This window comes from Anastrepha obliqua, chromosome 2 (assembly GCF_027943255.1).
Source record: "Anastrepha obliqua isolate idAnaObli1 chromosome 2, idAnaObli1_1.0, whole genome shotgun sequence".
Classification (NCBI taxonomy): Eukaryota; Metazoa; Arthropoda; class Insecta; order Diptera; family Tephritidae; genus Anastrepha; species Anastrepha obliqua.
Window position 1 is genome coordinate 7,541,433 of NC_072893.1, and position 24,018 is coordinate 7,565,450.

The following is a 24,018-nucleotide window of genomic DNA, read 5'->3' on the forward strand; positions in this document are numbered from 1 at the left end:
CATTTAAAATATTCTGTTCACTCAAATAAATTTGCTTAAACGAGACGCTCGTGTGTTTTATTCCATGGCCACTCCATTTCGCTAATAATGGCAAAAATTTTACATGCAAATCAAATGCATTCGTTGACAAGAAATAAAATAAAATAAAATAAAATAAAAGCAAATAAAATAAAATAAAATAAAATAAAATAAAATAAAATAAAATAAAATAAAATAAAATAAAATAAAATAAAATAAAATAAAATAAAATAAAATAAAATAAAATAAAATAAAATAAAATAAAATAAAATAAAATAAAATAAAATAAAATAAAATAAAATAAAATAAAATAAAATAAAATAAAATAAAATAAAATAAAATAAAATAAAATAAAATAAAATAAAATAAAATAAAATAAAATAAAATAAAATAAAATAAAAGCATATTTGATTAAACTTTTTAACCAACTGGTTTCTTTCACTATGCGTAAACAGCGCCATTGCGGCAATTTGTCATGAATAAAATATGTAAATACAATAAATCGAACAGTGGCGGTCATTTCCAAGTAACTAAGTGGCAGAGTTGAGAGAGCGTCTGTCTAGTGGCACTTCTGCCTTGCTTGCGCTCGAGCTTCATTTAAACGTAATTACGTGTTAAGTGGTTGTAATTTGTTTAAAGCATTTTATGGACGATTTTCCCATGCATTCGTAGCAATTACAGTTTTATTAATGTTTGCAATCAGCAAAAATAAAAAGGGCAGCACGTGCATACACATACACATTTAAATGTACGAGTAAAGTAAAAAACCTACATGAATTTAAATTATCCAAGTACGAATTAAATGCCTAGTCATCCATATATTTTGAAAATTGGCGTAAATTTGTCTGAAAATTAAGTTATTTGTCGGATTGAATGTAATCAGAAGTGAACTGAACAAATTTTGAAAAAAATTTAAAGATTTTAAGATAAATTATTGGATTTAATGATAAAAATGTTGCTACAGATTTCTTTAACGTCTAATATCTGCTGTTATTTTTAATATTTTTATAATTATTTTACTTTTTAATATTTTTGGATTAAATACACTTTTTAAAAAAAATTTATGTTGCAAAATTTTTTTACGTTTTTTGCTCAAAAATTTTGGGTGTAAACATTTTTGTGTCATTTTTGAAAAACATCCCACCTCAGAGACCCTGAAAGTTTCATTTGGGGACTCCCACAACTTTTCGAGTTATATTCCAATACGTATATTACGTAAGTACAGTAAAACATTACAGTGGGGGTGAAACCAGTAAAAAATCAGCAGTGGGTATTTTTTGACACATTTTGTTCAAAAATGGCTGCAGGATAAAATGTTGACCAATTTTAATTTTTTTTGTAACGCTCGTTAATGATTTTGAAAGAGATTATCTAGGCCCGAGTTTCAGTTTTTTTATTATATCAAATCACACCCTTCGATACCTCCATCTGTGAAAAACTTTAAAAATAAAAATTGTGTGTATTGAAATTCGGTTTGACAATATTTAATTGTAGTTATAACTAATACCAAGGACAAACCTAGAATATTCACTGGAAAATTTCAAAAAATTGATATCTATACTAATATTATAAAGAGGAAAACTTTGTTTGTTTGTTTGTTTGTTTGTTTGTTTGTAACGAATAGGCTCAGAAACAACTGGACCGATTTTAAAAATTTTTTCACCATTCGAAAACTACATTATCCACGAGTAACATGGATTGCATTTTATTTTGGAAAAATATAGGGTTCCATAAGATATTTGGATTTTTCGGACACAAACTGAAAAAAATCTTATATATAAAATAAAGTCAACTTTTTGTGTCTGTTCGGTAACCGGCCGTGTCTGCACCGAATTAAACCAAACTTACACACATTGTTAAGAAGGTATTGAAGATGGTTTCTGTATAGTTTGGATACCTATTGGTGGATAGGGCTCGAGATATAGGTCAAAACGTGGACCCGGGTAACCTTCGGATGTGTATGTACAATATGGGTATCAAATGAAAGCTGTTGATAAGTGCTTTAATACGGGGTAATTTTCATACCTATTGATGACTAGGGTCTCGAAATATATGCCAAAACGTGGACCCGCCGTGTCTTTGCACCGAATTAAACCAAACTTATGCACATTGTTAAGTAAGTATTGAAAATGGGTTTCGTAAAGTTTGGTTGTAATTCGGAGCAGTGGCAACGGGTACAGCGTTCTTTTGAGTCAGCCATAATGTCGCTTACTTTTTTAACGCTTGGGGCGGAACTGAACTGTCAAATTTACAGTGTGAGTTACAATGTGTCAATATTTCTTTCTGATTTGGATGCCATAAGGAAAAAACGTAAGTGCAACATGTAAAAATTGTTTGTGAATTTTTTTGGAGTGGATTTTGGAACAGTGAATAATTTCTTACGAAATTTTAGAATTTAATGTGGAATCCGAATGAAATTATGTGTTCTTGGAAAAAACAATTTTTTTCGTTTTTTTTTTTGAAAAATTTAAATGGATAATGGTTAAGAAAGCTCCAATGCTTAATAAAACATATAAATTGAAACGAAAAATTCATGGATGATCAGGAAAAAAGACGATTGTTTATTCATATGCGTTGATTTGAAATTTAAAAACAATCTTCTTTTTTCCTGATTTTCAATTTATATTTTATATTTACTCAAAAACAAATAGAAAAACAAAAAATATTGTTTATGCCAAAGCGCTTGAATAAAGAATAAAGAAATAAATAATATGATAATCATATATTTTCTGTTCTAAACCATATCTATTCTATTTTAGTGTACCCAGCGAAGGGGGCCGGGTTTGCTAGTGTATGTATATATGCGGATATATGTATATATGTTGTGTGTATGTACATATGTGCCTCGCCACAGCAAAACATACGGTAAAATTTCTCAAGAAATCCAGCGCGCATTCATAGGCACAGCGCACATACATAGGCACAGCATTGCATGTACAGTAGGGCGGGTCGATTTTAAAATCGCTCATTGCTCTATGAAAATCGTATTCTAGGGATCAAAATAAGAAACTTTGCCGAAGGAACCATACCTCTAAAACGAATTCTGATGTCCCCCAATTTCAAAATATCACCATTTTTGGCCTTTACATGAAAAAATCAGCTAAATGGCTATGTTTTTTCTTTATTTTTATTTATTTATAATATTATCTATTTTTTCTCTTAAGAAATTTATTTAGTCAGAACATATGTAAATGAATGAATGTGAGTTTTAGAAAAGAAACCAAAAAGTTCGACCCATATTGGGGGACATCAGAAATCGTTTTAGAGGTATGGTTCCTTCGGCAAAATTTCTTATTCTGATCCCTAGAATATGATTTTCACAGAGCAATGTGCGATTTTTTTGCCTTCCCACAAATCGACCCGGCCTAATGTACAGTAACCTTGAACAGGCAGCTGCGGTTGTCGAGCATTTAGAAACATATATTTACGTACATATATGGGTGCAAACATATTTACGGAGCCGCGGGCACTTGACTTGGCAAAAATTGAATATTGGCAAATAATTCTACGCGAAATATTCCAATATTGACTATTTTCGAATTGTCGAGAAAATTAGCATATGGGCGGCTCGTTTTATGAATGAAAGAACTTGCTCTTAGAACTATGAGCTCGAATTTATCAATGAATTTTTTGATGATGAGTTTTTGTTGCACAGTACACTAGTTGAAACCGCGACTGTTCAGCGCTATGGCAACTAGGATGATGGCCGCTACGCCTGCGCCTATTAATGCATTTTGTTCTTGTATCATAGTATATATACATTTTTGGGTTTGCTGAGCCCAATTGAATGTCAGTTCAAGTTGAAACAAAGAACATTCACCGGAAAATATATATATACAGAATATTCACTTTAGGAAAAACATTATTAAAATCGACCAAAAATTGCCTTTTCTAGGATTTTACTGAAAAATCCCCATTGTGCGACACCTCGAAACGACCACCAAAGCGAACGTAATACTCGTATACGAGCATGAACGAGAGTCATTTGTAACGTCCGTAAAACTACTCAATTGTTTGTTTGAACGTTTTGTTCAACGCTATTTTAGTTTACTAATCCCTTCCGAATAATAGGATTGAGCCAAATCTGAAATATAGCAATGCGTTTCTGCAATTATCAGCTCGTTTGAATAAAATCTTTTTGCCGCCGGCTAATGCCTCAAATTTGGGGGAAAATAGTAATCTGAGGAAGCCAAATCTGAAGAGTATATGGGATATAAAACGAGTTGGAACCATATTTCCATTAAATTTGCGTCCACAACTGCTGAGGCGTGAGCTGGAAAAGGAAGCTAACTCGACTCCATCGATTCAAACGGATGCCAAACACAAAGAAATAGACCGATCTGGCTGAAACTTAATGTGGCTTCTTTCAAAAGATGCTACAAACTAAACATATCGTCGATACGTGCCAGTAGCGTCATCTCTCTGACTTTACACTTCGCTGAGTGGTATTTTGCATTGGAATTTCACTGCCTCGCTAGACAATTTCTTTTTTGCGCACGAGGAATCAAGCTTCAAACCCGTTGTAGACCTGTGCAGTATACGTGAATTGCCCATCACGAATCCTCTGCTAAGACAGGTTGCGCTTATCCAAATTCTCGATTACTTTTTGGCCATGAATTTAGTTTGGAAAATTACTTCTATTCAATTCAAAATAGAAAATGTGTGAAAATAATACAAAAATAAGAATAAATTTACTTCTGCTCGATATGACCACCTTGTACCTTGACTATGGCCTTGAGACGGTCCAGAAACGAATCGCCCGAATGTGACTTGTAGGTATTTTGGCCCAATGGCTTTTTTCAGCGCCTCGAGACTGGTGAATCTTTTAGTTCGGACCGTGCTCTCCAAAATGGCCCAAAGAGAATAATCCATCGGACTCGCGTCTGGTGAATTTGAGAGCCATTGTATGGACACTGTGAAGTTCGAAACATTGTTTTTTAGACATCCTTGGTTCATTCGAGCTTTGTGAGACGGTGCCGAGTCCTGTTGAAACGTCCATGGTCTGCCCACGGCCTTAAAGCAACCTCCAAAATATTTTCCCGATAATATTTCGCATTTACCTTGACGCCCGTCTGCGATTACAGCGGCCCAAACCATTTCCTATGGCGGGTTCTGCCTCGTGGTAGCCAATCGATAACTTAAATGTTCAGTATGCGGCGGATGCTACAGTCAGATATTTTCTTTAGTTCAGTTCTTTCGCCATTTGGTTGGCACTTCGTCGGGGATTTCGCTCAAGTCGCTTCTTCACTCTTTGAACCATTCCACGTGACGTTGCAGTCTTTTGAAGACCACCTCCATGACGTTTTACGGTGCTACCAGTATTAATGTAACGAGCAATGCTGCGATAAACAAAAACTTTATATACTTTAAGGTGGTCGAGCTCACGAACAATCGCTGGATGTGATTTTCCAGCCAAATATAATGCAATCACACTATTACTTTGGAAATCCATTACTGATTTTCTTTTTTCGCGTTTACTCTCGCCAAAATGCTTCCGCGCTTGTAAACAATACTCTGGACTGTCATTTAGCCAACTAACATACAGTTGATGTCCCTATATCTTGTCCAGTTACATCCAACCAACGCCTTCTAAGGTATATTGAAAGAGCTGGGTTTGGATGTGATGAGTAGAGGGCATAAAAGATCTTAAGGTCGAAGTGCATACCTCTTCCCTTTTTCATTTTCATTTTCAACGCATGGCTCTATTACTAAGTTTATCAAAACCTGTAGTATCAGTTGTCTAAGCAAAAATGTATAATTAAAGGGTTACATACGTCCAGCAGCGCCAAAAAGCGCTAAAAGAAAAACTGTTTTTAGAAGAGATAACAGTAGAAATAAATATACAAAAAATTTACACATTATTTATTAGTACTTAAACTTTATAAAAACATGTATTTTCATTTTTCTTTACAAAAATTAGTAAATAAAAAATCACGTGACCCAAAGTACAATGAAAAAGAAGTTTTTCCATGGTCTGCATCATTTCTCCTGGATATGTTGATGGATCTGTAAAAAGTTGAAACATTTTTTGTAAAATAAAGTTGTAATTATAGTCTGTCGAACCAGCTTTTTGGAAAAATTTTGCAATTTACGGCATTTAAAAAAAGTACGCGTCATAAATGCCACACTTTAATTATGTTTATAAATTTTTTTAATAAAAATATCAAAAATCAAATCTATAGAGAAAACACTTTCAAATATTAAAAAAAACGCATCAAAAAATATTAAAAACTGTATGAGTTATCATACAAACCGTACCGGAAAAAGTAGTTTCGAGAAAAACGAGTTTAAACTTTGAGGTACAGGAGCGCGCGGACCGCGCTAATGGGCTGTAGAAACTATAATATAGGGAATTTCCGCATAAAAATTTAACAGTATATTCTTAAACTACTATGCTTTTGAAATATCTTTCGGAAAATTCTGGACGTTTGTAACCCCTTAACATGTCATAAATTATAGCAGTCAAAGATCTGCATTATCCTTGAAACAGTATACGCTAAAGTAGAAACAAGGGTGAGTTCATGCAGCGGAACGGGGAGATAAGAGTTCCTAATTTGTGCTTCTATTCTAGCCCCCGATTCTCTAGTCCTTTATTACTAATTAATAACTAAAAACTTAATTAAAAACAAAAACCCATATTCAGTAACCTAGAATTCGATCCAATTAAAAGTTTTGCATATTTTGTTTTATAATTTTTCCACAGTTATATCAACTCCGACGACTGATGCAAGGCTCCGAGAGTACACCGAAAGCTCCATTAGGTAATAATGCGCGTCCCGTACAAGGACTCCATCATAGAACTGTAAGGACAAACATAGACTTTAAGCGTAATAAGGTGAGTAAAAAAAACAACAAAGCAACAACAATAACAATTGTGATATTATGCTCCGCGAATTCGCTGGAAGAGTGTCGTATCACCTCAGACAACTTTAGGTTGCATTTCAAACTGAATCAATAGATCCTCTCAAGCATGAACATAGAGCATGAATATAGAAGCAGCTACTTTTGTACTATTATTCAACTGAGTCTTATAGGCCAAATATGGGTGAATTCATTACAAAAAGTCTAAATATTCCTGTGCACCGCATTTATATTGCCGAAATTGCATTCACACATTGAAAAAAGAGATATACTCGTATTATATAATAACATTTTTCAAGATTCAAATTACAGATTGACTAGCTTAGGGAGTGTGGGTGAGCCGAGGAGAGTGGAAATGATGCCTAAGCTTCTGGTTGAGCTCCTTTGCGTGACTATTTATTTCAGCTTTATAGCTCATAAGGCTTGTTATGTACCTCAGTGTGGTACACCTAAACACCTTCCGATAAATTTATAAAGCTTTGAGGCTCGGCGACTCATGGAGTCGCTCTTATTGGAAAAGCCTAATGTAAAAAATTGCCCAGCAAATGAAATGATAAGCATAAACGCAATTTACTGCATACTTCCAGATGAGAAGGAATTTAAGTGGAAGTTGCTTAATTAAAAGGAAACCCCTAGTGTTGCGAGGCTGTCATCACATCAAAGCCCCGCAACGCCCTCCCAAACTTCTGCCAATCTGCTTTTCTTGGGTTTCTAGAGAGCAATGGTATTTCTGCCTCCTCGCCACACTAAAACTCAATATACCTGTGGTTCGACCACGAATCTTCGGCAAGGACTATCCAGTTCCTGATTGATCACCCAAGTTTTAAACTTAATAAGATGAGATCAATCACCTCCTGCCTTCTAGCAGTAATAAATGTAGGCTGTCTGCCCTTGTTGGGTATATTTAGGCAAGAGAAAGCGATAAACTCGGATAGCCGAGAGCTCCGCTTATTGCATTTGCTGCTGCCCCAGATTGTATGCTGGGAATTAGCATCGTAACAGAGAACAAGGCCCAGATTATACCGCTTACAGAATCTCACGAGACTGGTGACCTTCCCGGGCGGTGGCGCTTCCAGCGCATCGTAAGGAAAATAAGCAAATGCAATCACAAACCTCAGCCATCCTCTTCTACCTTATAACACGCCTGAGCAGCTACCAGGTCTGGGCAACAGAATTGCTCAAGACCCGTCACAGTGAGATGGGATGATACTACAAGACCGCTCCGAGGTCTATTCGAACTCCTGAACTCCTCCGCTAAAGCCACAGAGGCGGCCCCTAAAGACCCAGGGCTTTTGCACTGTTGTTATGTGGGGTATGTGTGAGTGGTCCCCATGGGTGCCACGTTATTGACTGCGGTTCTGATTTACTTGAAGTTGGCAAGCGACGCGCTCGTCACCCTTATGGTGCCGTTCATTGCCTCATAGCCTTTCGCGTTGGCTTGAGGATCGGAGGCAACAACCTGACGCAACAGCCGGCTTTTGCAGTATCTGATTTCTGCATCAGTCAGCAGATGGTCAGGCCACACTTTTCCGATGACCGTTACAGGTCGTGGGCCAGCAGCCCTCTCGCTATAGGATGGCTTGGCCACACCTTTAAACGTGCTCGGGCAAAGGTCCATCATCCTCCACTGACGTAATTTTCGCTGGGCAGACAACTAAGTTAGAGTTTTTGTCGAGGCGGCAGTGTTAGACCGTGGCTTGGCGGAACAAAGGGATTGGCTGGCGCCGAAATGACGCTCGTACCTTGGAGGATCGTGGTACACAGATGTGAGACATAGATGCAGAAGGGCCGACAGAACCACATGAAGATTTCTAACGCTTGAGCTTCGCCAGTCGCATTCTCCTTTCCCTCCTCGCCTTACTCTCTTTCTAAAGCTCTAAATACAATGGGCTTTTTAGCCTGAGTGTTTTAGGAGCCATCAAATCTCCTGGTGCTCCTTGGCTCGACCTTTTCAAATTTCAATTTCAACCCCCTACTCCTCTAGTAAGCGCTCTCGCTCATAAAAGCGGGTTCCACCTGGAGTAATCAATGCTTCGTTTTCCAATACCTTTATCGGTTTTTGCTCGGGACTCCTCCCGAGCCAGTTTGGTTTCCAGATGGCAACTTTGAGTCACCACACGAGTGTTGGAACCTAACCCTAGTGGGAATGCCACTATTGTGACGCCAGGACTTCCCTTACCACCACCTGAGACACCCCCGATGGGAGATCAGGCAACTCCACACGGGCTGCAATCACTTGCAAACAAATTTCCTTAAAATGTATTTTCTTCTCTTAATTTAATACTAACATTTTACTAATTAACCATATTTTTATAAATTGGGAAAATAAAAGTGGTTACTCCTTCTGTATTTTATCTCGAAACTTTTCTCCAACTATTAAACTACGTCGTAAAAAATTCTTTGAGAAATCTACAAAATGGCGCTGCTAATAAACTCAGTGATACGAATTTCACTCTACGAATTTCGAGCTTACGAGATAGTCATTCGAACTCAGTGATGCTTTCATCGGTGAATCTACAAAAATTATGCCACGTGGGATTCAGTGCTAGGGCTGCATATATTTGTATTACTGCTTATGAAGACAAATTTTGACTATGAAATATTTTCAGCAAAACGCACAACTTCCTTTTTTAAAAATCGCAAATAACGCAATTACTAAATTACCAAACTCGCTCACCACATTTTTGTTTTGTTTTTGCAGAATCAAAATTCATGTCCGACCATGTACAAGGATATGTATTACAGAGCGAATCGTTGGTCACCAGATACTGGCTTATTGATTCGTTGACCCAACAGAGGACATATGCAAATAAATGATAATAATACACGTAATAATAATAATAATAATCATCATAACGATAGTGATTGTACTGGTAATAGTAATAGTGGCAGGAATAACTACATTTTCGATAACTTGAACAGCAATTATTTGTACAACGGCAGCAGGAATAGCAATAGTAGCAGCGACAACAACGACGCGAACAGTAACACTCACGACAGTAGCAGTAACAGCAACATACACAACAGCAACAACAAGCAAAATAATTACGAACACAGCGGTCGTGCCCACAAATGCTACAACACCAGCAACAGCAGTAACGAGTGTAACCATAGCAAAGCAAGTGACAAATTTAATTGTAACAACAATACAATAACAACACTAACAACAACATGCTCTAGTACTGACGCGGTGAGTGTCGGTAATTTTCGTACGATAATAAATGTACGCCATAATAATCGAATTCATTATTATGAAAATCAGACAGAGCGGCACAGCAATGAAGTTGGTAATTTTGTGCTATCGCAGCAAACGCAACTGTTGCTACCAATTTTACAAGCGTGGAAATGAGCGAGCGATTCACTCACACTCATGCAAACACTTCTCCTCTTTTCGTTGCTTAATTTCACACAATTTTTCATTATAATTTTCGATGAGTGTACAGTTGCATATGAGACACATACAGATAAATATGAGCCGTTTGCTTTGGAAGTGGTGTAAGTGTATTTTATTGTATTTTACTTTATATGCAGATATTTAAGGTTTCGCATTTGAATAATTTGAAAAATATGGAAATGTATACATATGTGATTACATTAGTTTTGCATTTTTTCAATATTAAATTAAAAGAAATTTATAATGGAATATTTTTTTTTTAATGTGACTAACAAAAATTTATAGTTTTAGTGACTGCTAAAAAACTTATCTCACTTTCAAAGTCAGCAAAGCGTAAAAATCTTACATATGCAAAATATTAACTGCGGGATCTCAATGGAAACAAACCATTTTTTTATGACCTTTTTTTTTAAATACTTCGCAACAAAAAAAAAAAAGAAAATAAAGTAAAAAGGCTTTATTTCAATATTTACTATTTAACACAAATTATTTATGCTCTTACTTTCAATATATTTTATCTTTTTTCGTTATGATCCAATATTCGAAAATAGTTATGATGTATTGGAGGGTAATAAATCAATCATACCTGTGAATTTTTCGTATGTAATGGGTCGAGAATGACCCCCGTTAAACAAAAAATGTATTGATTTAAAATCCTCGTTCTCACTAAATGAAGTTTTATTGAATATGGCTTGTTTTTTCAAACCCTTATCCACCATACATTCAACCAATCTACTTCTTCACCACTCATATTTTTTCGCATCTTCTAAGGTTTCTATAGAAACAAAATCAGCTTTTTTCATTTTGACCAAAATAAACTTTTTATATTTTCGGCAGCGTTTTTTGAAAGGATAATAGCCTTTAGGGGCTTACAATAAATCATTTTTTTCTTATAGTACACTCTATACTTCCAAAATAGGTAGATAAAAGTGCCCAGAATACAAAAATTTGTAGGAGATAATTTCTACAACGTTCTTGGCGGACTGAGCAAATGTATGTATATATATAATATATTTTCCCGTCCTTCCTACGTGGAACATAGAGCCTGCATAAACAATTTATAATTAAATATGTTTGAAGCTAGAAATTTCCCTTGTCTCCAAGGGCGGCCTGCTTGTAGCGCACCTGCTTCGACTAGTCTACTCCACGTGTTCTATGGTCTGGCACATCAGCGACTTCCTTGCGGTTTCTAGTCTGAAGCTGCTTTGCCAATATCTCCATAGAATTTCCTCGGACCAATCCATTTCCATTTCCGAAGTTTTACGATGGGCAGGCGTTTTCTTTTGTCATAGCCCAGATATAAAAATACGCATGACCCTACGAAGGCTGCGGTTGATCAAAACTTGTACATGGTGTTAATCACGCGTTCGAAGTCTCGCATCCGCAATAGACAACTGACTTGACATTCTTCTTCTTCTTGATTGGTGTGATAACCACTTACGAGACTTTGGCGGAGTGGGCTTAGATATATGTGTTGACCTTCACACCTTGTCCAACATGGCACGCACTGCAATGCATTTTGATATTCGGCTACATATATCAGCCTTCCTTATTGATGAAACTCTATAGATAATAAATTCTTCTACTTCTTCGATGTTTCTACTGCATATTTGCAAAGATTGAGCTACTGTGACATTGAAGCACATCACCTTCGTTTTTGGCGCAACATCGTTTCCCGTATTTGTGCGGGAATAGCGTCCGCATAGTCTAGATCTTCTAGACTGCCGCCCAAGCCCCAAGAAATGTCTTTTCTCTTAACGAAGGTTTGTCGCATAGTTAGGTTCTAGACCAGGTGAAACAAGTGCTGAGACAGCACACAGACGGCGAGTCACTACAAATGTGTGTGGCCTTGCGTTGTTCTGATGGCACACAACACCTCCTCTGTTGGCCAATACATATAGGGGGAATGCTGCTGCAGCGACAGTCCTTGGCCGGATATAAACCCGAGTTGTTCCGGTTACATAGAACCTACTGTCGTGGGAACGATCGATACTTTACTTTCTTTTGTAGACGTCGCAAGGTCACATGTTTTTCTTGCCTTGCCCCCTACATCGCAGCCTTTGTTCTTACGAGAATGCGAGGTGCATGCCTTCAAATCGTGATCCTTAATTTGTTTGCAGTGGTCGTCAGCAGCATAGGTAGTTCTCATCCGAGGCCTCGTTTTCATTAGGAGGGGCTTCTACGTAGCGAGCCCCAAACCTAGCGCACAACCAGCTATTTTGGGTTGCTTCGCCTTCTCACATTAGCTCACTCTCGAATGGATGTTCGGAAGCTACCCAGAGGATCCTTGGGCTAAGCCTGGAAGTTGTGAGCTGGTCGCACCATATGCAGAAGAATCGTCCTGGCCATTTCCAACTGAATGGCAATCAATGACTCTTGGACTTCTACATATGCAACAATCCACTCGGCCAAAATCGCATATGCGGTTATCGCGCCAATCAAAAAGAAGAAGAATATTTGTAAGGTATGGTACACTAGACAGGGCTAGTTCACTGTTTACGGTAACGTAAAACCGCCTGCCATGGCAACAGTTTTAAACTATGCTGTGCCTGTCTGGTCACCTGGAACCAGTGATTCGCAGTAGACGAAGCTACAGACTTGTCAAAACACTGCCATTAGGACTGCGGCAGGATGTTTCTTTATGCCCCCACTTCAACATCTATACGACGAGGCCCTTATGCTCCCTGTAAAGGAGCATAATAAACTGCTTGATCCGGAGGCACCTCTCAGGGACATCAGGAGGCACCTTCTCAATTGCGCGGACAAGATCCAGGACAAAACAGACCGACAATTACTGGATCGGACAGTGTACAAACAAACAATTAACGACATTCATCGGCACCCGTAGCCGAATGGGTTGGTGCGTGCTTACCATTCGGAATTCACAGAGAGAACGTAGGTTCGAATCTCAGTGAAACACCAAAATTAAGAAAAACATTTTTCTAATAGCGGTCGCCCCTCGGCAGGCAATGGCTAACCTCCGAGTGTATTTCTGCCATGAAAAGCTCCTCATAGAAACCGCTTGCCGTTCGGAAAATAGAGACAAATAGAAGAGCCAAAATAGACAACACCGTCTTGGTCCAATTTTTCGGGACGGTCAATTTCAGCGCCATTTTTTAAATTACTAAAAGTACGGCGGTCGCCGAATGGGTTGGTGCGTGCTTACCATTCGGAATTCACAGAGAGGCCGTTGGTTCGAATCTCGGTGAAAGCAAAATTAATAAAAACATTTTTTCTAATAGCGGTCGCCCCTCGGCAAGCAATGACAAACCTCCGAGTGTATTTCTGCCATGAAAAAGCTCCTCATAAAAATATCTGCCGTTCGGAGTCGGCTTGAAACTGAAGGTCCCTCCATTTGCGGAACACCATCATGACGCACACCACAAATAGGAGGAGGAACTCGGCCAAACACCCAAAAAGGGTGTACGCGCCAATTATATATATATATCGGGAGACTCTTACCACCTTCTTAAGCTGCCGACCCCCGAATGCCGTCATCGGAGTCCAGCCACCTCCCATTGCAGACGAAGAGCTCCAACTTCCCCGAGATACTTCCCCGATGGATACTGTAGCAGGTTAAACTCTTACCTATTTAGAATTGACCCCAACATATGTAAAACCCACTCATCTAACACCCCTCTCCCTCTCTGGACCCAACCTGTCGAAACAGCAAGTTTCCTGGGTCTACCGTTAGAGGAGCTAGACGAAGACGACCAGTGATTTACACCACACTGGCGGGGTAAAATTACTGCTACAACAACAACAACAATAAGAATATTTGTAATGAAAATTTGTAATGATAAAAAAATTAAAATTTTAACAGATTTTTTTGGAAAAAATTTATAAATGAAAACTTCATACTAAATTGTATTCATTTTTAGCATTAACTCATTTTTTGTAAAAATCGACTTACACCACTTTCAAAGAAAACGGCTCATATGTGTATGTATGCGAATATGCTTGTGTGTGTGTGTGTGTGTGTGTATGTGCGACACATTTGCATACTCTATTTATGTATTCGCTGCTCTTGTGATTAAATTAAAATGCAATTCAATTCAGTTTGGCAATACTGTGCCCAACCAAAAACAATAATTAACGAAATACACACACCCACACGAAATACGCGCTTACATATGCAACAAATGAATGGTGCTGCAGCAGGCACATATACTGACGCATAGCCAACTCTATAAGCTTCATATGATATGTTGTACATATATGAACACACACACATACATGTAAACACATATACTTATATAATAATGTGAAATAATAAATGAGCACTAACGGAACACGAGTATGGCTGCAATAACTATTAATTACCACAAACTATAAGTATTTGCTTAAGTCACTTGTATGCACTTACGGCATACAGACAGACAGTTTAACGTATAATTACGAACATATAGCAGAAGAGAACTCATTACACACACAAGCAAAAAAGAAAAAGAAAAACAAAAACAAACAAAAACTATTCATATGCATACTGTATGGGCGGACAATAACTACAAAATAACTAGCAAAATAAAAAATAATGGACATCGTAAATATGTACTTATACTATGCAAGCAAACTACTTATAGTGAAATACCATAAATAAAAAAATAATTTAAAAATAAAAATAAAAATAAACTAACTACCGAAATCCTCCAATAAGCAGAAGTTATGGTCTAATCTTATATTCAATAATTGTATTCACTTGTTAAACCTCAAATGATTACTACAAATATCGTCATAGCGTCATAACATCATAACTACAACTCGTTTACTACAACAAATAGCTTGCATATCGATGTAGATGTATATGTATATGTGTATTATAGTATTTAGCTAGACAGCCAGCGAATCATTTCAAGCGATTCATATTTTGTTTTTTTTTTTGTTCATTTTTAGAGTGCGAAAATATTTAATAGCCCAAGCAACTTCTTCTTGATTTTGCCCTATTCTAAATGGGCCCTGAGGCTTCACAATCAACTGCATGTCATTTAGGTTAGGTTAGGTTGACCTGGCTGGCTGAAAGCCATCACTTAGACCTATTGGTGGTTAGTGTTACCGGATGGAGCTGGACGCTTACGTTTCTTTGTAGTAGACATCTTGTAATACAGGGTTTGATTGAAAAGTAATGCACCTTATTTTTTTTAAGCAGTTTTATTAAACCTTTTGGCTTATACAGGGTCCGCCATATAACTTTACGGAATTAAAAATGCTATAAAAAAGAAACAACTCAATATTTTTCCTAACTGTTTTTTTTTTATTTTGAAGTACAATCCTTCCGGTTAATGATGGAACACAACTTCATTCATATGGCTGCCTCGGCTAGTTATGCACCATCCCATATGATCGGTCCAATTTTTCAACACATTTTCGATTGTATGCGGCTGTATTTCAGCTATGACGTCGCGTATGTTGGTCTTCAGTGTATCATTTGTTGCTGGTTTGTTGGCATAACACTGGTCTAAATGGCAACACTTGTCCAAAGATAATAATCCAACGGCGTCAAATCGCAGCTCTGAGGCGGCCAAACGATATCAGAATTTAAGCTGATAATGCGATCTTCGAAGACAGTGCGCAAAAGATTGATCGTAGCATTCGCTGTGTGGCAAGTAGCGCAATCTTGTTGGAACCAAATGCCACCAATATCCTCCTCTTCAATTTCTCGGAACAAAAATTCGTTCAACATGGCCCGGTTACGGCCACTGCTCGCTCATTTTCGAAGGAAAATGGACCAATGATGCCTCTCGACCAAAATCCTCACCAAAGAGTGACTCGTTGTGAATGCATCGGCTTTTCTTCGAGTGCGTGCGGGTTTTCTGAGCCCCAAATGGGGCAATTTTGCTTGATAACATACCCGCCGAGATGAAAATGAGCTTCATCCGAAAAGATGATTTTTCGGTAAAAGTCTTCATCTTCTTCAAGACGATCTCAAGCCCATGAAGCGAAGCGAAAACGCATTGGGTGGTCGGTTTGCACAACCATTTTCGTTCAGCGGAAGAATAAAACTAATTTTCTGTCAAATAAGATGACAGCTAAGTGTTACCATTCTTCAAATAATACCTAGTTCAAATCCGTAACGATAGATGGCGGGCCCTGTACAACTAATATTCTTCAAAATAGGATCCTTAAGTGTCAATACACCGCTGGTAGCGGTCCCTGCCCTGCAAGAAACATTTTTTAAACTCATCCGCCGGAATCGCGTCCAATTCGGCTGTCACAGTTTTTTGGATCGCCTCGATGGAGTCGAAACGCCTTCCCTTCAGCTTTCTTTACAGGCGCGGAAACAAGAAGAAGTCCGGAGGGGACAGGTCTGGGCTGTAGGGAGGGTGGGGAAGCACCGGAACCCCCGATCTTGGCCAATGCAGAGGTGCAGAGGAAGGAGGTGTGCCCGGCGCATTGTCGTGATGAAGGGTCCAATTGTTGACGAGGTCGGGCCGAACCCGGGCGACGTGGTTTTTCAGCCGAAGGAGCACTTCTTTGTAAAATGCCGCATATACAGTGCTTTCTGAAGGTACAAACTCCTTGTGGACGATGCCTCGAGAGTCGAAAGAGATGATCAGCCTTCCAGATCGCTGACGTCCTCCCGGCCTTCCTTGAACGACTTGTGCCACCGTTTTACCTGGGCACTGGACAGAGATTGGTCCCCGTAAGCCTGCATGAGTAGCCCAATGGTTTCGGTACTCGTTTTGTTTAGCTTTACGCAAAATTTGATCGAGTAACGTTGCTCCCACGATCGCTGCATTTTCGCCACTGCAAAATCTTAACACACTTTTAAAACTGGTAAGTCCGAATATTTTACTAGTAAATTCGCCTGTCGCGCGACAGAGTAAAACACACAGGAGAATATTAAAGCAAAGGTTTCGATGGCGTTTAGTTTGTTAACTAACTACAGCGTCATCATCATCATTGTTTCCTTGAATTCCTAGCAGGACCTAGGGCACCAACAATATTGGCAATAAATTGAATCAGACGGTCAGAACACCGATCTTCTCTCCTTATCCTGCGAAGCCGACCTTACCCGCCTATCTTCAAGGCATCCAGGCGCGCCAGCTGGTCACCCTAAGCGGGCTAAAGGCTAATACCGTTGACCCCAAGTGTGTTCACGTCATCAACCACTACATTTAATACGCCAGCCCAGTCTTAAAATCTAATCCGGCCTGGACTACCAATAAGCAGTAGCAGTCCAAGATTGACACCCATAAAAAGATCAGACTCCTCCTACGCCAGGTTTGCTTTACCAGTCCTTCTGACCTCAGCCATTCCGCCGCGGAACTCATCGTGCGATGTTTGGGTTGTACATCGTGCACCCTGCTCATTAGGTAAATACAAGGTGAGGTCCAAAATAAACGTCATAAAAATGTTTCTGATGGCGACATTTTTTAATGAGTTAGTGCATTGGAGATTACATCTTAAGCTGACTTCCAGTGAAAGGTTGGTGAAACGTTTACCAACACATTTGAATTGATGAAAAACGTTTATGGCGATGATTGTCTCCCAGAGTTATTGAGTGGTTTACACGTTTCAGAGATGATTGTGAGGACATAAATAAGAATGAACATACGGGCCGCCCAAAATCACCGAAAACTTCATCGAAATTGTTCGTAAATTTATAAAAAATGAACCGAAATCATCGTTGAATATCTCCAAAACATCGACTAATCGCATTTTAACTGATCATTTGGGCTTACGAAAGGTCTGTGCACGTTTCAATCCGCTCAAGTTATATTAACTGAGGACCAAAAATTGCTAAGGATTCAACATTCGACAGACCTCATTAAAGAAGTGAGAAAAGACGAGAACTTCCTTCACAAAATTGTAACTGGTGATTAAACGTGGTTTTTCCAACATGAACTTAAAACTAAGCGTCAAAATGCCGAATGGGAGGCCTCAGATGAGCCACTGCCCAAAAAATCGCGTTTGAAAAAGTCAAAAATCAAGTCCATAGAACTTTTCACATCTATACAGACGGCTCTAAAACTTTAGACGGAGTGAGAGCGAGTATTTCTTGCTCAAAACTAGGGATAAGACAGCCTATGCGTCTGCCTGTTGACACTAATAATCTTCCAATTGATTTTCCTCGTTGAATGGCTGCGAAAATTCGTCGTGTACCATCGACAGTTACGGTACAGCCCTCGGCATCTTCGAAAATGAATAGCCCGATATTGTTCTAGCGCACATCACACCAAAAAGTGGCAGGGTACGAAGATTCTCAGTGCCCCAGAACCGACAATTTTTTTTATTTACTACTCCACTGGGCGTGAAATTTGTTCAAGATGAGTCAATTCCAAAAACCTTGTTCTATTTGCGAGAATTCAAGCATTTTTTGTCAAACGCATTGTCCATGCGAGTCAGTTTTTTCAGAGCCAACAAACTCTGCATCGATTGCATTTTATAGGAAAACAAGCGCAAGTTTTTCTTCATAAGTTTCCATAAAGTGGTTTTAGAATATTTTTGCACTGTGGAAGAATGGAGGGTTAAAGCATATGGCAGCTTATTAAATGTCGTAACTTTTGATTGTCTTTTCTCTCGCTAAAGCACCCATAGAAAACCGGAGTATTCGGGCATTAGAAAATATTTTCGCACTATGAGAGTGAATGTCAAGGTTTTTTTAATTTTTTGTAGTTACTTTGCTGCTATTTAGAGTATTTATTAAGTGCTAAATAAATCTAAGTCACATTTATTATTTAATAAAAATAATTGCAAGCACTCTGTGCTGGAGGCGGGGTGAGCTTACCGTATATTTTTATTGTCAAAAAATTTTTAATTAAATTTATACATAAAAAACTCTCAACTACTTGAAGAAGAGAAGTTGCCATCAAAAGTCACTTATCAGTAGGAATCAATGAAATTTGGTAAAGCAGAAGAATTTAGTTGGAAAACATTACAATTAGCTGGTAATTATAAGGCTTAGAATTTAGATGAAAGGCTGCAGACGTTAGTCGGTGCATGCAAATGTGTTAAATATTTGAAGAGTTTAAATGAAAACCAAAAAGTAAAACCAAAAACAATTGAAGCAAGTCAATAAAATTGAAACTTTAAGTGTGTGTTGATTAATTTCATAGTTAAATGCATCATAACGTCAATAAATATGAATTAATGTAAAAAAAATCTTGAAATATATTTGCGAATAAATAATTATTTAGTTGAAGGAACGTAATTAATATGCCATTAATTACTGGACACTTGTAAAAAATTGGCAATGCATAAATTATGGGCATAGAATTGAGTTACCAGGTACGAGTTAATTAAATTATTAATAAGTTGGTATTTATTTCATAAATTATAGTTAAGAACATAAAATGAGATCTATGAAATAAGGAAGGAAGTCGAGTGAAGTTATATGTGCGCGCGAAAACTGTTATAAATACAACCGATTGATGGTTTAAAGCGAAATTTGTTTAATAAAACAAGGAGGATATGTCCGAAGTAAGAGGATTAAAAATTTTAAAAACCAGCAGCTGCATATATTACACTGGCAAAAATGAAGCGAAAAAACAATAAAAAGAAAATTATGCCAAAATGTTTGAGAGTTTTTTTTTTTTTTTGTAGTGAAAATTTGAAAAGTACGCGTAAGTACAAGTAGGGGTAAGGTAATATGTAAGCTTATAATAATAATATTATAAATATTATTGTATTATAAATATTTGGTGAAACAGGCAATGGCTGACCTGCGAGTTTATTCTGGCATGAAAAAGGTACTCATTAAAAATCATCCACCGCTCGGAGGTGGCCTAAAATGTTAAGTCACTACATCATCAGTCAAAGTCGAAACATCAAGACACACATCACAAAACAAAGAAAGAACTCGACAAAACAGCCAGCATTTTTAATATTAATTATTGTTAAAGTCGGAAATTAATGCGCTGGTTTGTTGGTGTAGTAACTCCGGCATCTTACTAAAGGTAAAGTAATGTTTATTATTTAACAAATAACTGCTTAGCAGCGCTAGCAACAAAGGCCTTCGGCTGTCTCTAAATTAATAATAGGTGTACATACAATATAATCGATTAGTCATTGATATTATATTCGTCTTAACAGATCAGTCTCTTTCAGAAACTTAAACAGCTTATTAATGTTTCCAGTGTTTGTCACTCTCAGAAGGTTAAGAGGATCAATTGCGCCAAATTGCGTGTTGCAGTGTGCGATGTTTTGACATTCTAACAATATGTGTAATATCGCTGCATACTCATCGCAAAATGGGCAATTTGCTAGGAGGGGCACGTAGAAAAATGTGTCCATGTGTTAAAATGGTGTATCCGAGGTGTAGACGAATGAAAGGCTTTATCTTTGGAATAGAAATGTCAGCGGGAAGATTGAGTTTTGTTCTGGATGGATTGATATCGGAATAGTGATGTTTGTTAGTTTTAGAGTCGTCAATTAGCTATCTGTATCTCTCCCTTGCAATTGCAGCGAAGAAATCTTTTTCGTTGTGTAATTGAAGATTCGTTGCCTTTGATTCCCACGTGTCCAGGAGTCCACGTCAGTCTGATTTTTCTGGGAGGGAATGATATTTATTTCATTTTGATCATTGAGCGGGTATTCAATAGCTTCAATGCATGAGCTACTGTCGGTGCAAATGATAAACTTGCCCTTACTGCGCTTGGCATACATCACTGCTTCAAGTATGGCTGCTACATAGTTCGGCAGTAAACACGGAACATATGGGGTGTAGTATATCTACGCGGATAATATCTCCATTTTCTCTTGTTACAGCGAAAGAGGTGTTGTGGGACGTTTTGGAGCCATCAGTCAACATAAAACTCCACCCATTTCTGCTGTAAAATTCTTTTTCCTTCGCAAATATTGTATTAAAATTTTCTTTTGGAATGCTTGCCTTTGGGCAGCTGCAGGGTTTTTATCGTTATCCAAGATGGACGAGTAGAAGTATTTTCAACGTTGGGGTTTGTTGGTCTCCTAGAAGATTTAACAGGTACGACAAATGACAGTTACAAATCTTGGTTGCCGTTTTTTCGTTGCCTGCATCTTTTGCCAGACGGCTATTTGAGGAACATAAAAATTTCGGCAGTAAACGACGGGTGCAATCAATTATTCTGACGCCAATCGTAGATAGACCAGTTTCTGCAAACAAATTTTTTAGCGGAGTAGTCAGAAATTCCCTTAAACTTTTTCTCATTAAAATATGATAAGGTGTAGACATTTTTTCATTGTAAAGGCCGAACCGTGTCCGTAGATGGATAGTGCGTAGTCAATCTTTGAAGCATTAAGACTCGTGTAACATTAGGCGGACAGATACCTGTAAACGGTCATATTTTCCCTGATTTTCATTAAAATTATTTAAAATTAAGAAGCCAATATATTTTTTTCAAAATTGGCATACAGTTTATTTATACGTTAAAATAATATAATTTTTTTTTTTATTTTAATCATTTAAAATGGCGGATGTACACTCAATTCTTCCAGGAAGGTGGCAACGGGGCTTCTCACGCGGCGGACATTGTAGCATCGGCGTCAGTGACCTGAATACAAAAAATCAAAATTTTTTTTGTTTTTTAAAGTCATAATATCTATATGACTTACAAAAAATGGAAAAAAAATTCGCGGAGTAAAATGCTTAAAAAAAATGAATTTTGTTGCGATTTTCCTACAATTTTTGCTTCGAAAAAATTATTTTTTCCAAAAGTTTTCGAAAACTTGTAAATTCACATAGAGTAATATGATAAAAAAGATGTGTGCAAAATTTTAGGAAGATTGGTCAATAATTTTTCGAGTTATCGTGTACGCCAAAATCGAAAAATATAGTTTGAGAAAAACGCGTCTAAAGTTTGAATACAACGTAAATTTACCTCTCCCAGCGCTCGAACGTAGAGAATAGAGTCGTCACGGTTGACGATCTATAATATAAGAAATACTTAAATGTATGTTCTAAAAATTTTTTGACATATTTTTAAAGGCTTATATTAACATTCTATGAAAAAAAAAAGTTTTTTGAATCCATCTCTTTCAGTGCTTTCGACTTTTTACAGTTTTAATAGTGGATTTAAATTTGTAACAATGAGTTTGTATCAAATTTTACGTTAATAATGCGATGCAGATTCAATGGTTTGAAAACCTTAGAAATGGTGGCTAGCTGTTTCGGCAATGATATTTTAAAGGAAGCAGCCATTTACGAGTGGCATGAGCACTTCAGAAACGATCGTGAGTCTATCGAGGATGACGAACGTCGTGGCAAGCCATTGACAACGAAAATTGATGAAAACATCAATAAAGTGAAAGAAGAAACCTCAGAGAGCTAACAGAGGACTCGAACATTGGTTATGGATATTGTAGTTAATGTTTTGGGTTTGCGCCATGTTGCTGCAAAGTTGGTCGCAAAATATCTGAATTTCATGCAGAAAAGAGACCGCGTTGATATCGCCAAAGAATTAATTTCCATGACTCAATCCGACTCAACATTCATCAAACGCATTATTCCTCGAGACATGGCGTGGATTTATGAGTACGACACGCAATCCAGATATCAGGCGAACGAGTGGAAAGCTCCGAATGTACCAAGACTAGAGGAACAACGTCGTTTTCAGTCCAAAAAATTCCATGCTTACGGTTTTTATGCCTTGCAAAGGTACTGCACTCAACAAATTTTTCCAGAAGGTCAGATATTTAATTACGGCTATTGCTTGGGTGTTTTGAGACGTTTACGTGAAGCAATTCGCCAAAAATGAAAGGATGTGTGGGAAAACAGCTCGTCGATTTTGCACCATAATAGGGCAACGTCACACAGTGCCATCATTATACTGCGAATTTTTGATCTAGAATGAGACGAATACCATCCAACAGCCATTGAATTCACCTGATATGGCTCCCTATGATTTTTTCTCTGAGCTCCAGAAATGTTTCGAGAGCTAGATCAAACGCTGACTTAAGTGCGTTGATCACTTTAAAGGTGCTGAAATGTTTAAAGATAGGAGCGCAAAACGAGGAAAGGCTTTCTGAACTCTCTCAACCCGATTGGAGAGACCTATTTGGTGTAGTCTCCAAATAACAGCGTATACTCTAATACTCAAATAACCGCATACACTAATCTTGATCTAACAAAAGCTCAATACAATGTATTGAGAATGCGTGGGCTAATAAATGCAGAACAATTTCGGCGCTCGAATGCTAGCATCGAATATGGCCGTCTTATATCGCGGTTAACGTGGCTAGTGAAATCCAACTTAGAATCAAAAATAATGCCCAAGTCCTTAATTTTTTCAACGGATTGCAGGGAAGAGAAAGAGGAACCTAATGTTTATCAATTACAGATATGGGATACCTTCAAAGTGTAGTTGAGATTATTGGAGATAAGCATTAAATCTAAAATTCTGTTAAGGCTGTTGTCAGAAGCCATAAAAGCAGCCGAGTTTCTAAGTGGGGACCAACTCAAGTGACATAAATTAAAATCACAAAGATGACTGTCACCAGCGATGCTTGATAATGGCACATCATTGTCGGCGTGTGCGAAATATAAAAAAAACCCTCAGCACTATTTGGCGGAATATACGATGCGCACACATAAACGGTTCTAGATGAGTCAGGAACACGTACACAAAGCTGCTAGATGACTGTGTCAGTATTAGTTAGTGTTACCAATGATGCCCTAAATTTTCACCGAACAGTAATATGAAAACCACCCCCAATGGAAATCCAGATTTGATAGGGTCACGGTCTTCATGGAAAACATCATAAAGATTGAGGTCAAAAGTTTTCATTCAGCGAAGATTAAAGGAATAGAAAAATATCAAAGGCTAGGG

At 37.7% G+C, this 24,018-nt stretch overlaps 1 protein-coding gene across 1 annotated transcript in view; it reads left to right on the top strand.

Moving 5' to 3' along the window:
- The window catches only part of LOC129236982 (carbonic anhydrase-related protein 10), a 143,883-nt gene extending 134,212 nt beyond the window's left edge, over positions 1–9,671 (top strand). The window contains exons 7-8 of the mRNA XM_054871326.1: positions 6,722–6,853; positions 9,581–9,671. Of these exons, the coding sequence (XP_054727301.1) occupies positions 6,722–6,853; positions 9,581–9,667 (219 nt within the window). The 3' untranslated portion in view covers positions 9,668–9,671. The remainder of the gene's footprint in view (positions 1–6,721; positions 6,854–9,580) is intronic.
- The last annotated feature ends 14,347 nt before the right edge of the window (positions 9,672–24,018 follow it).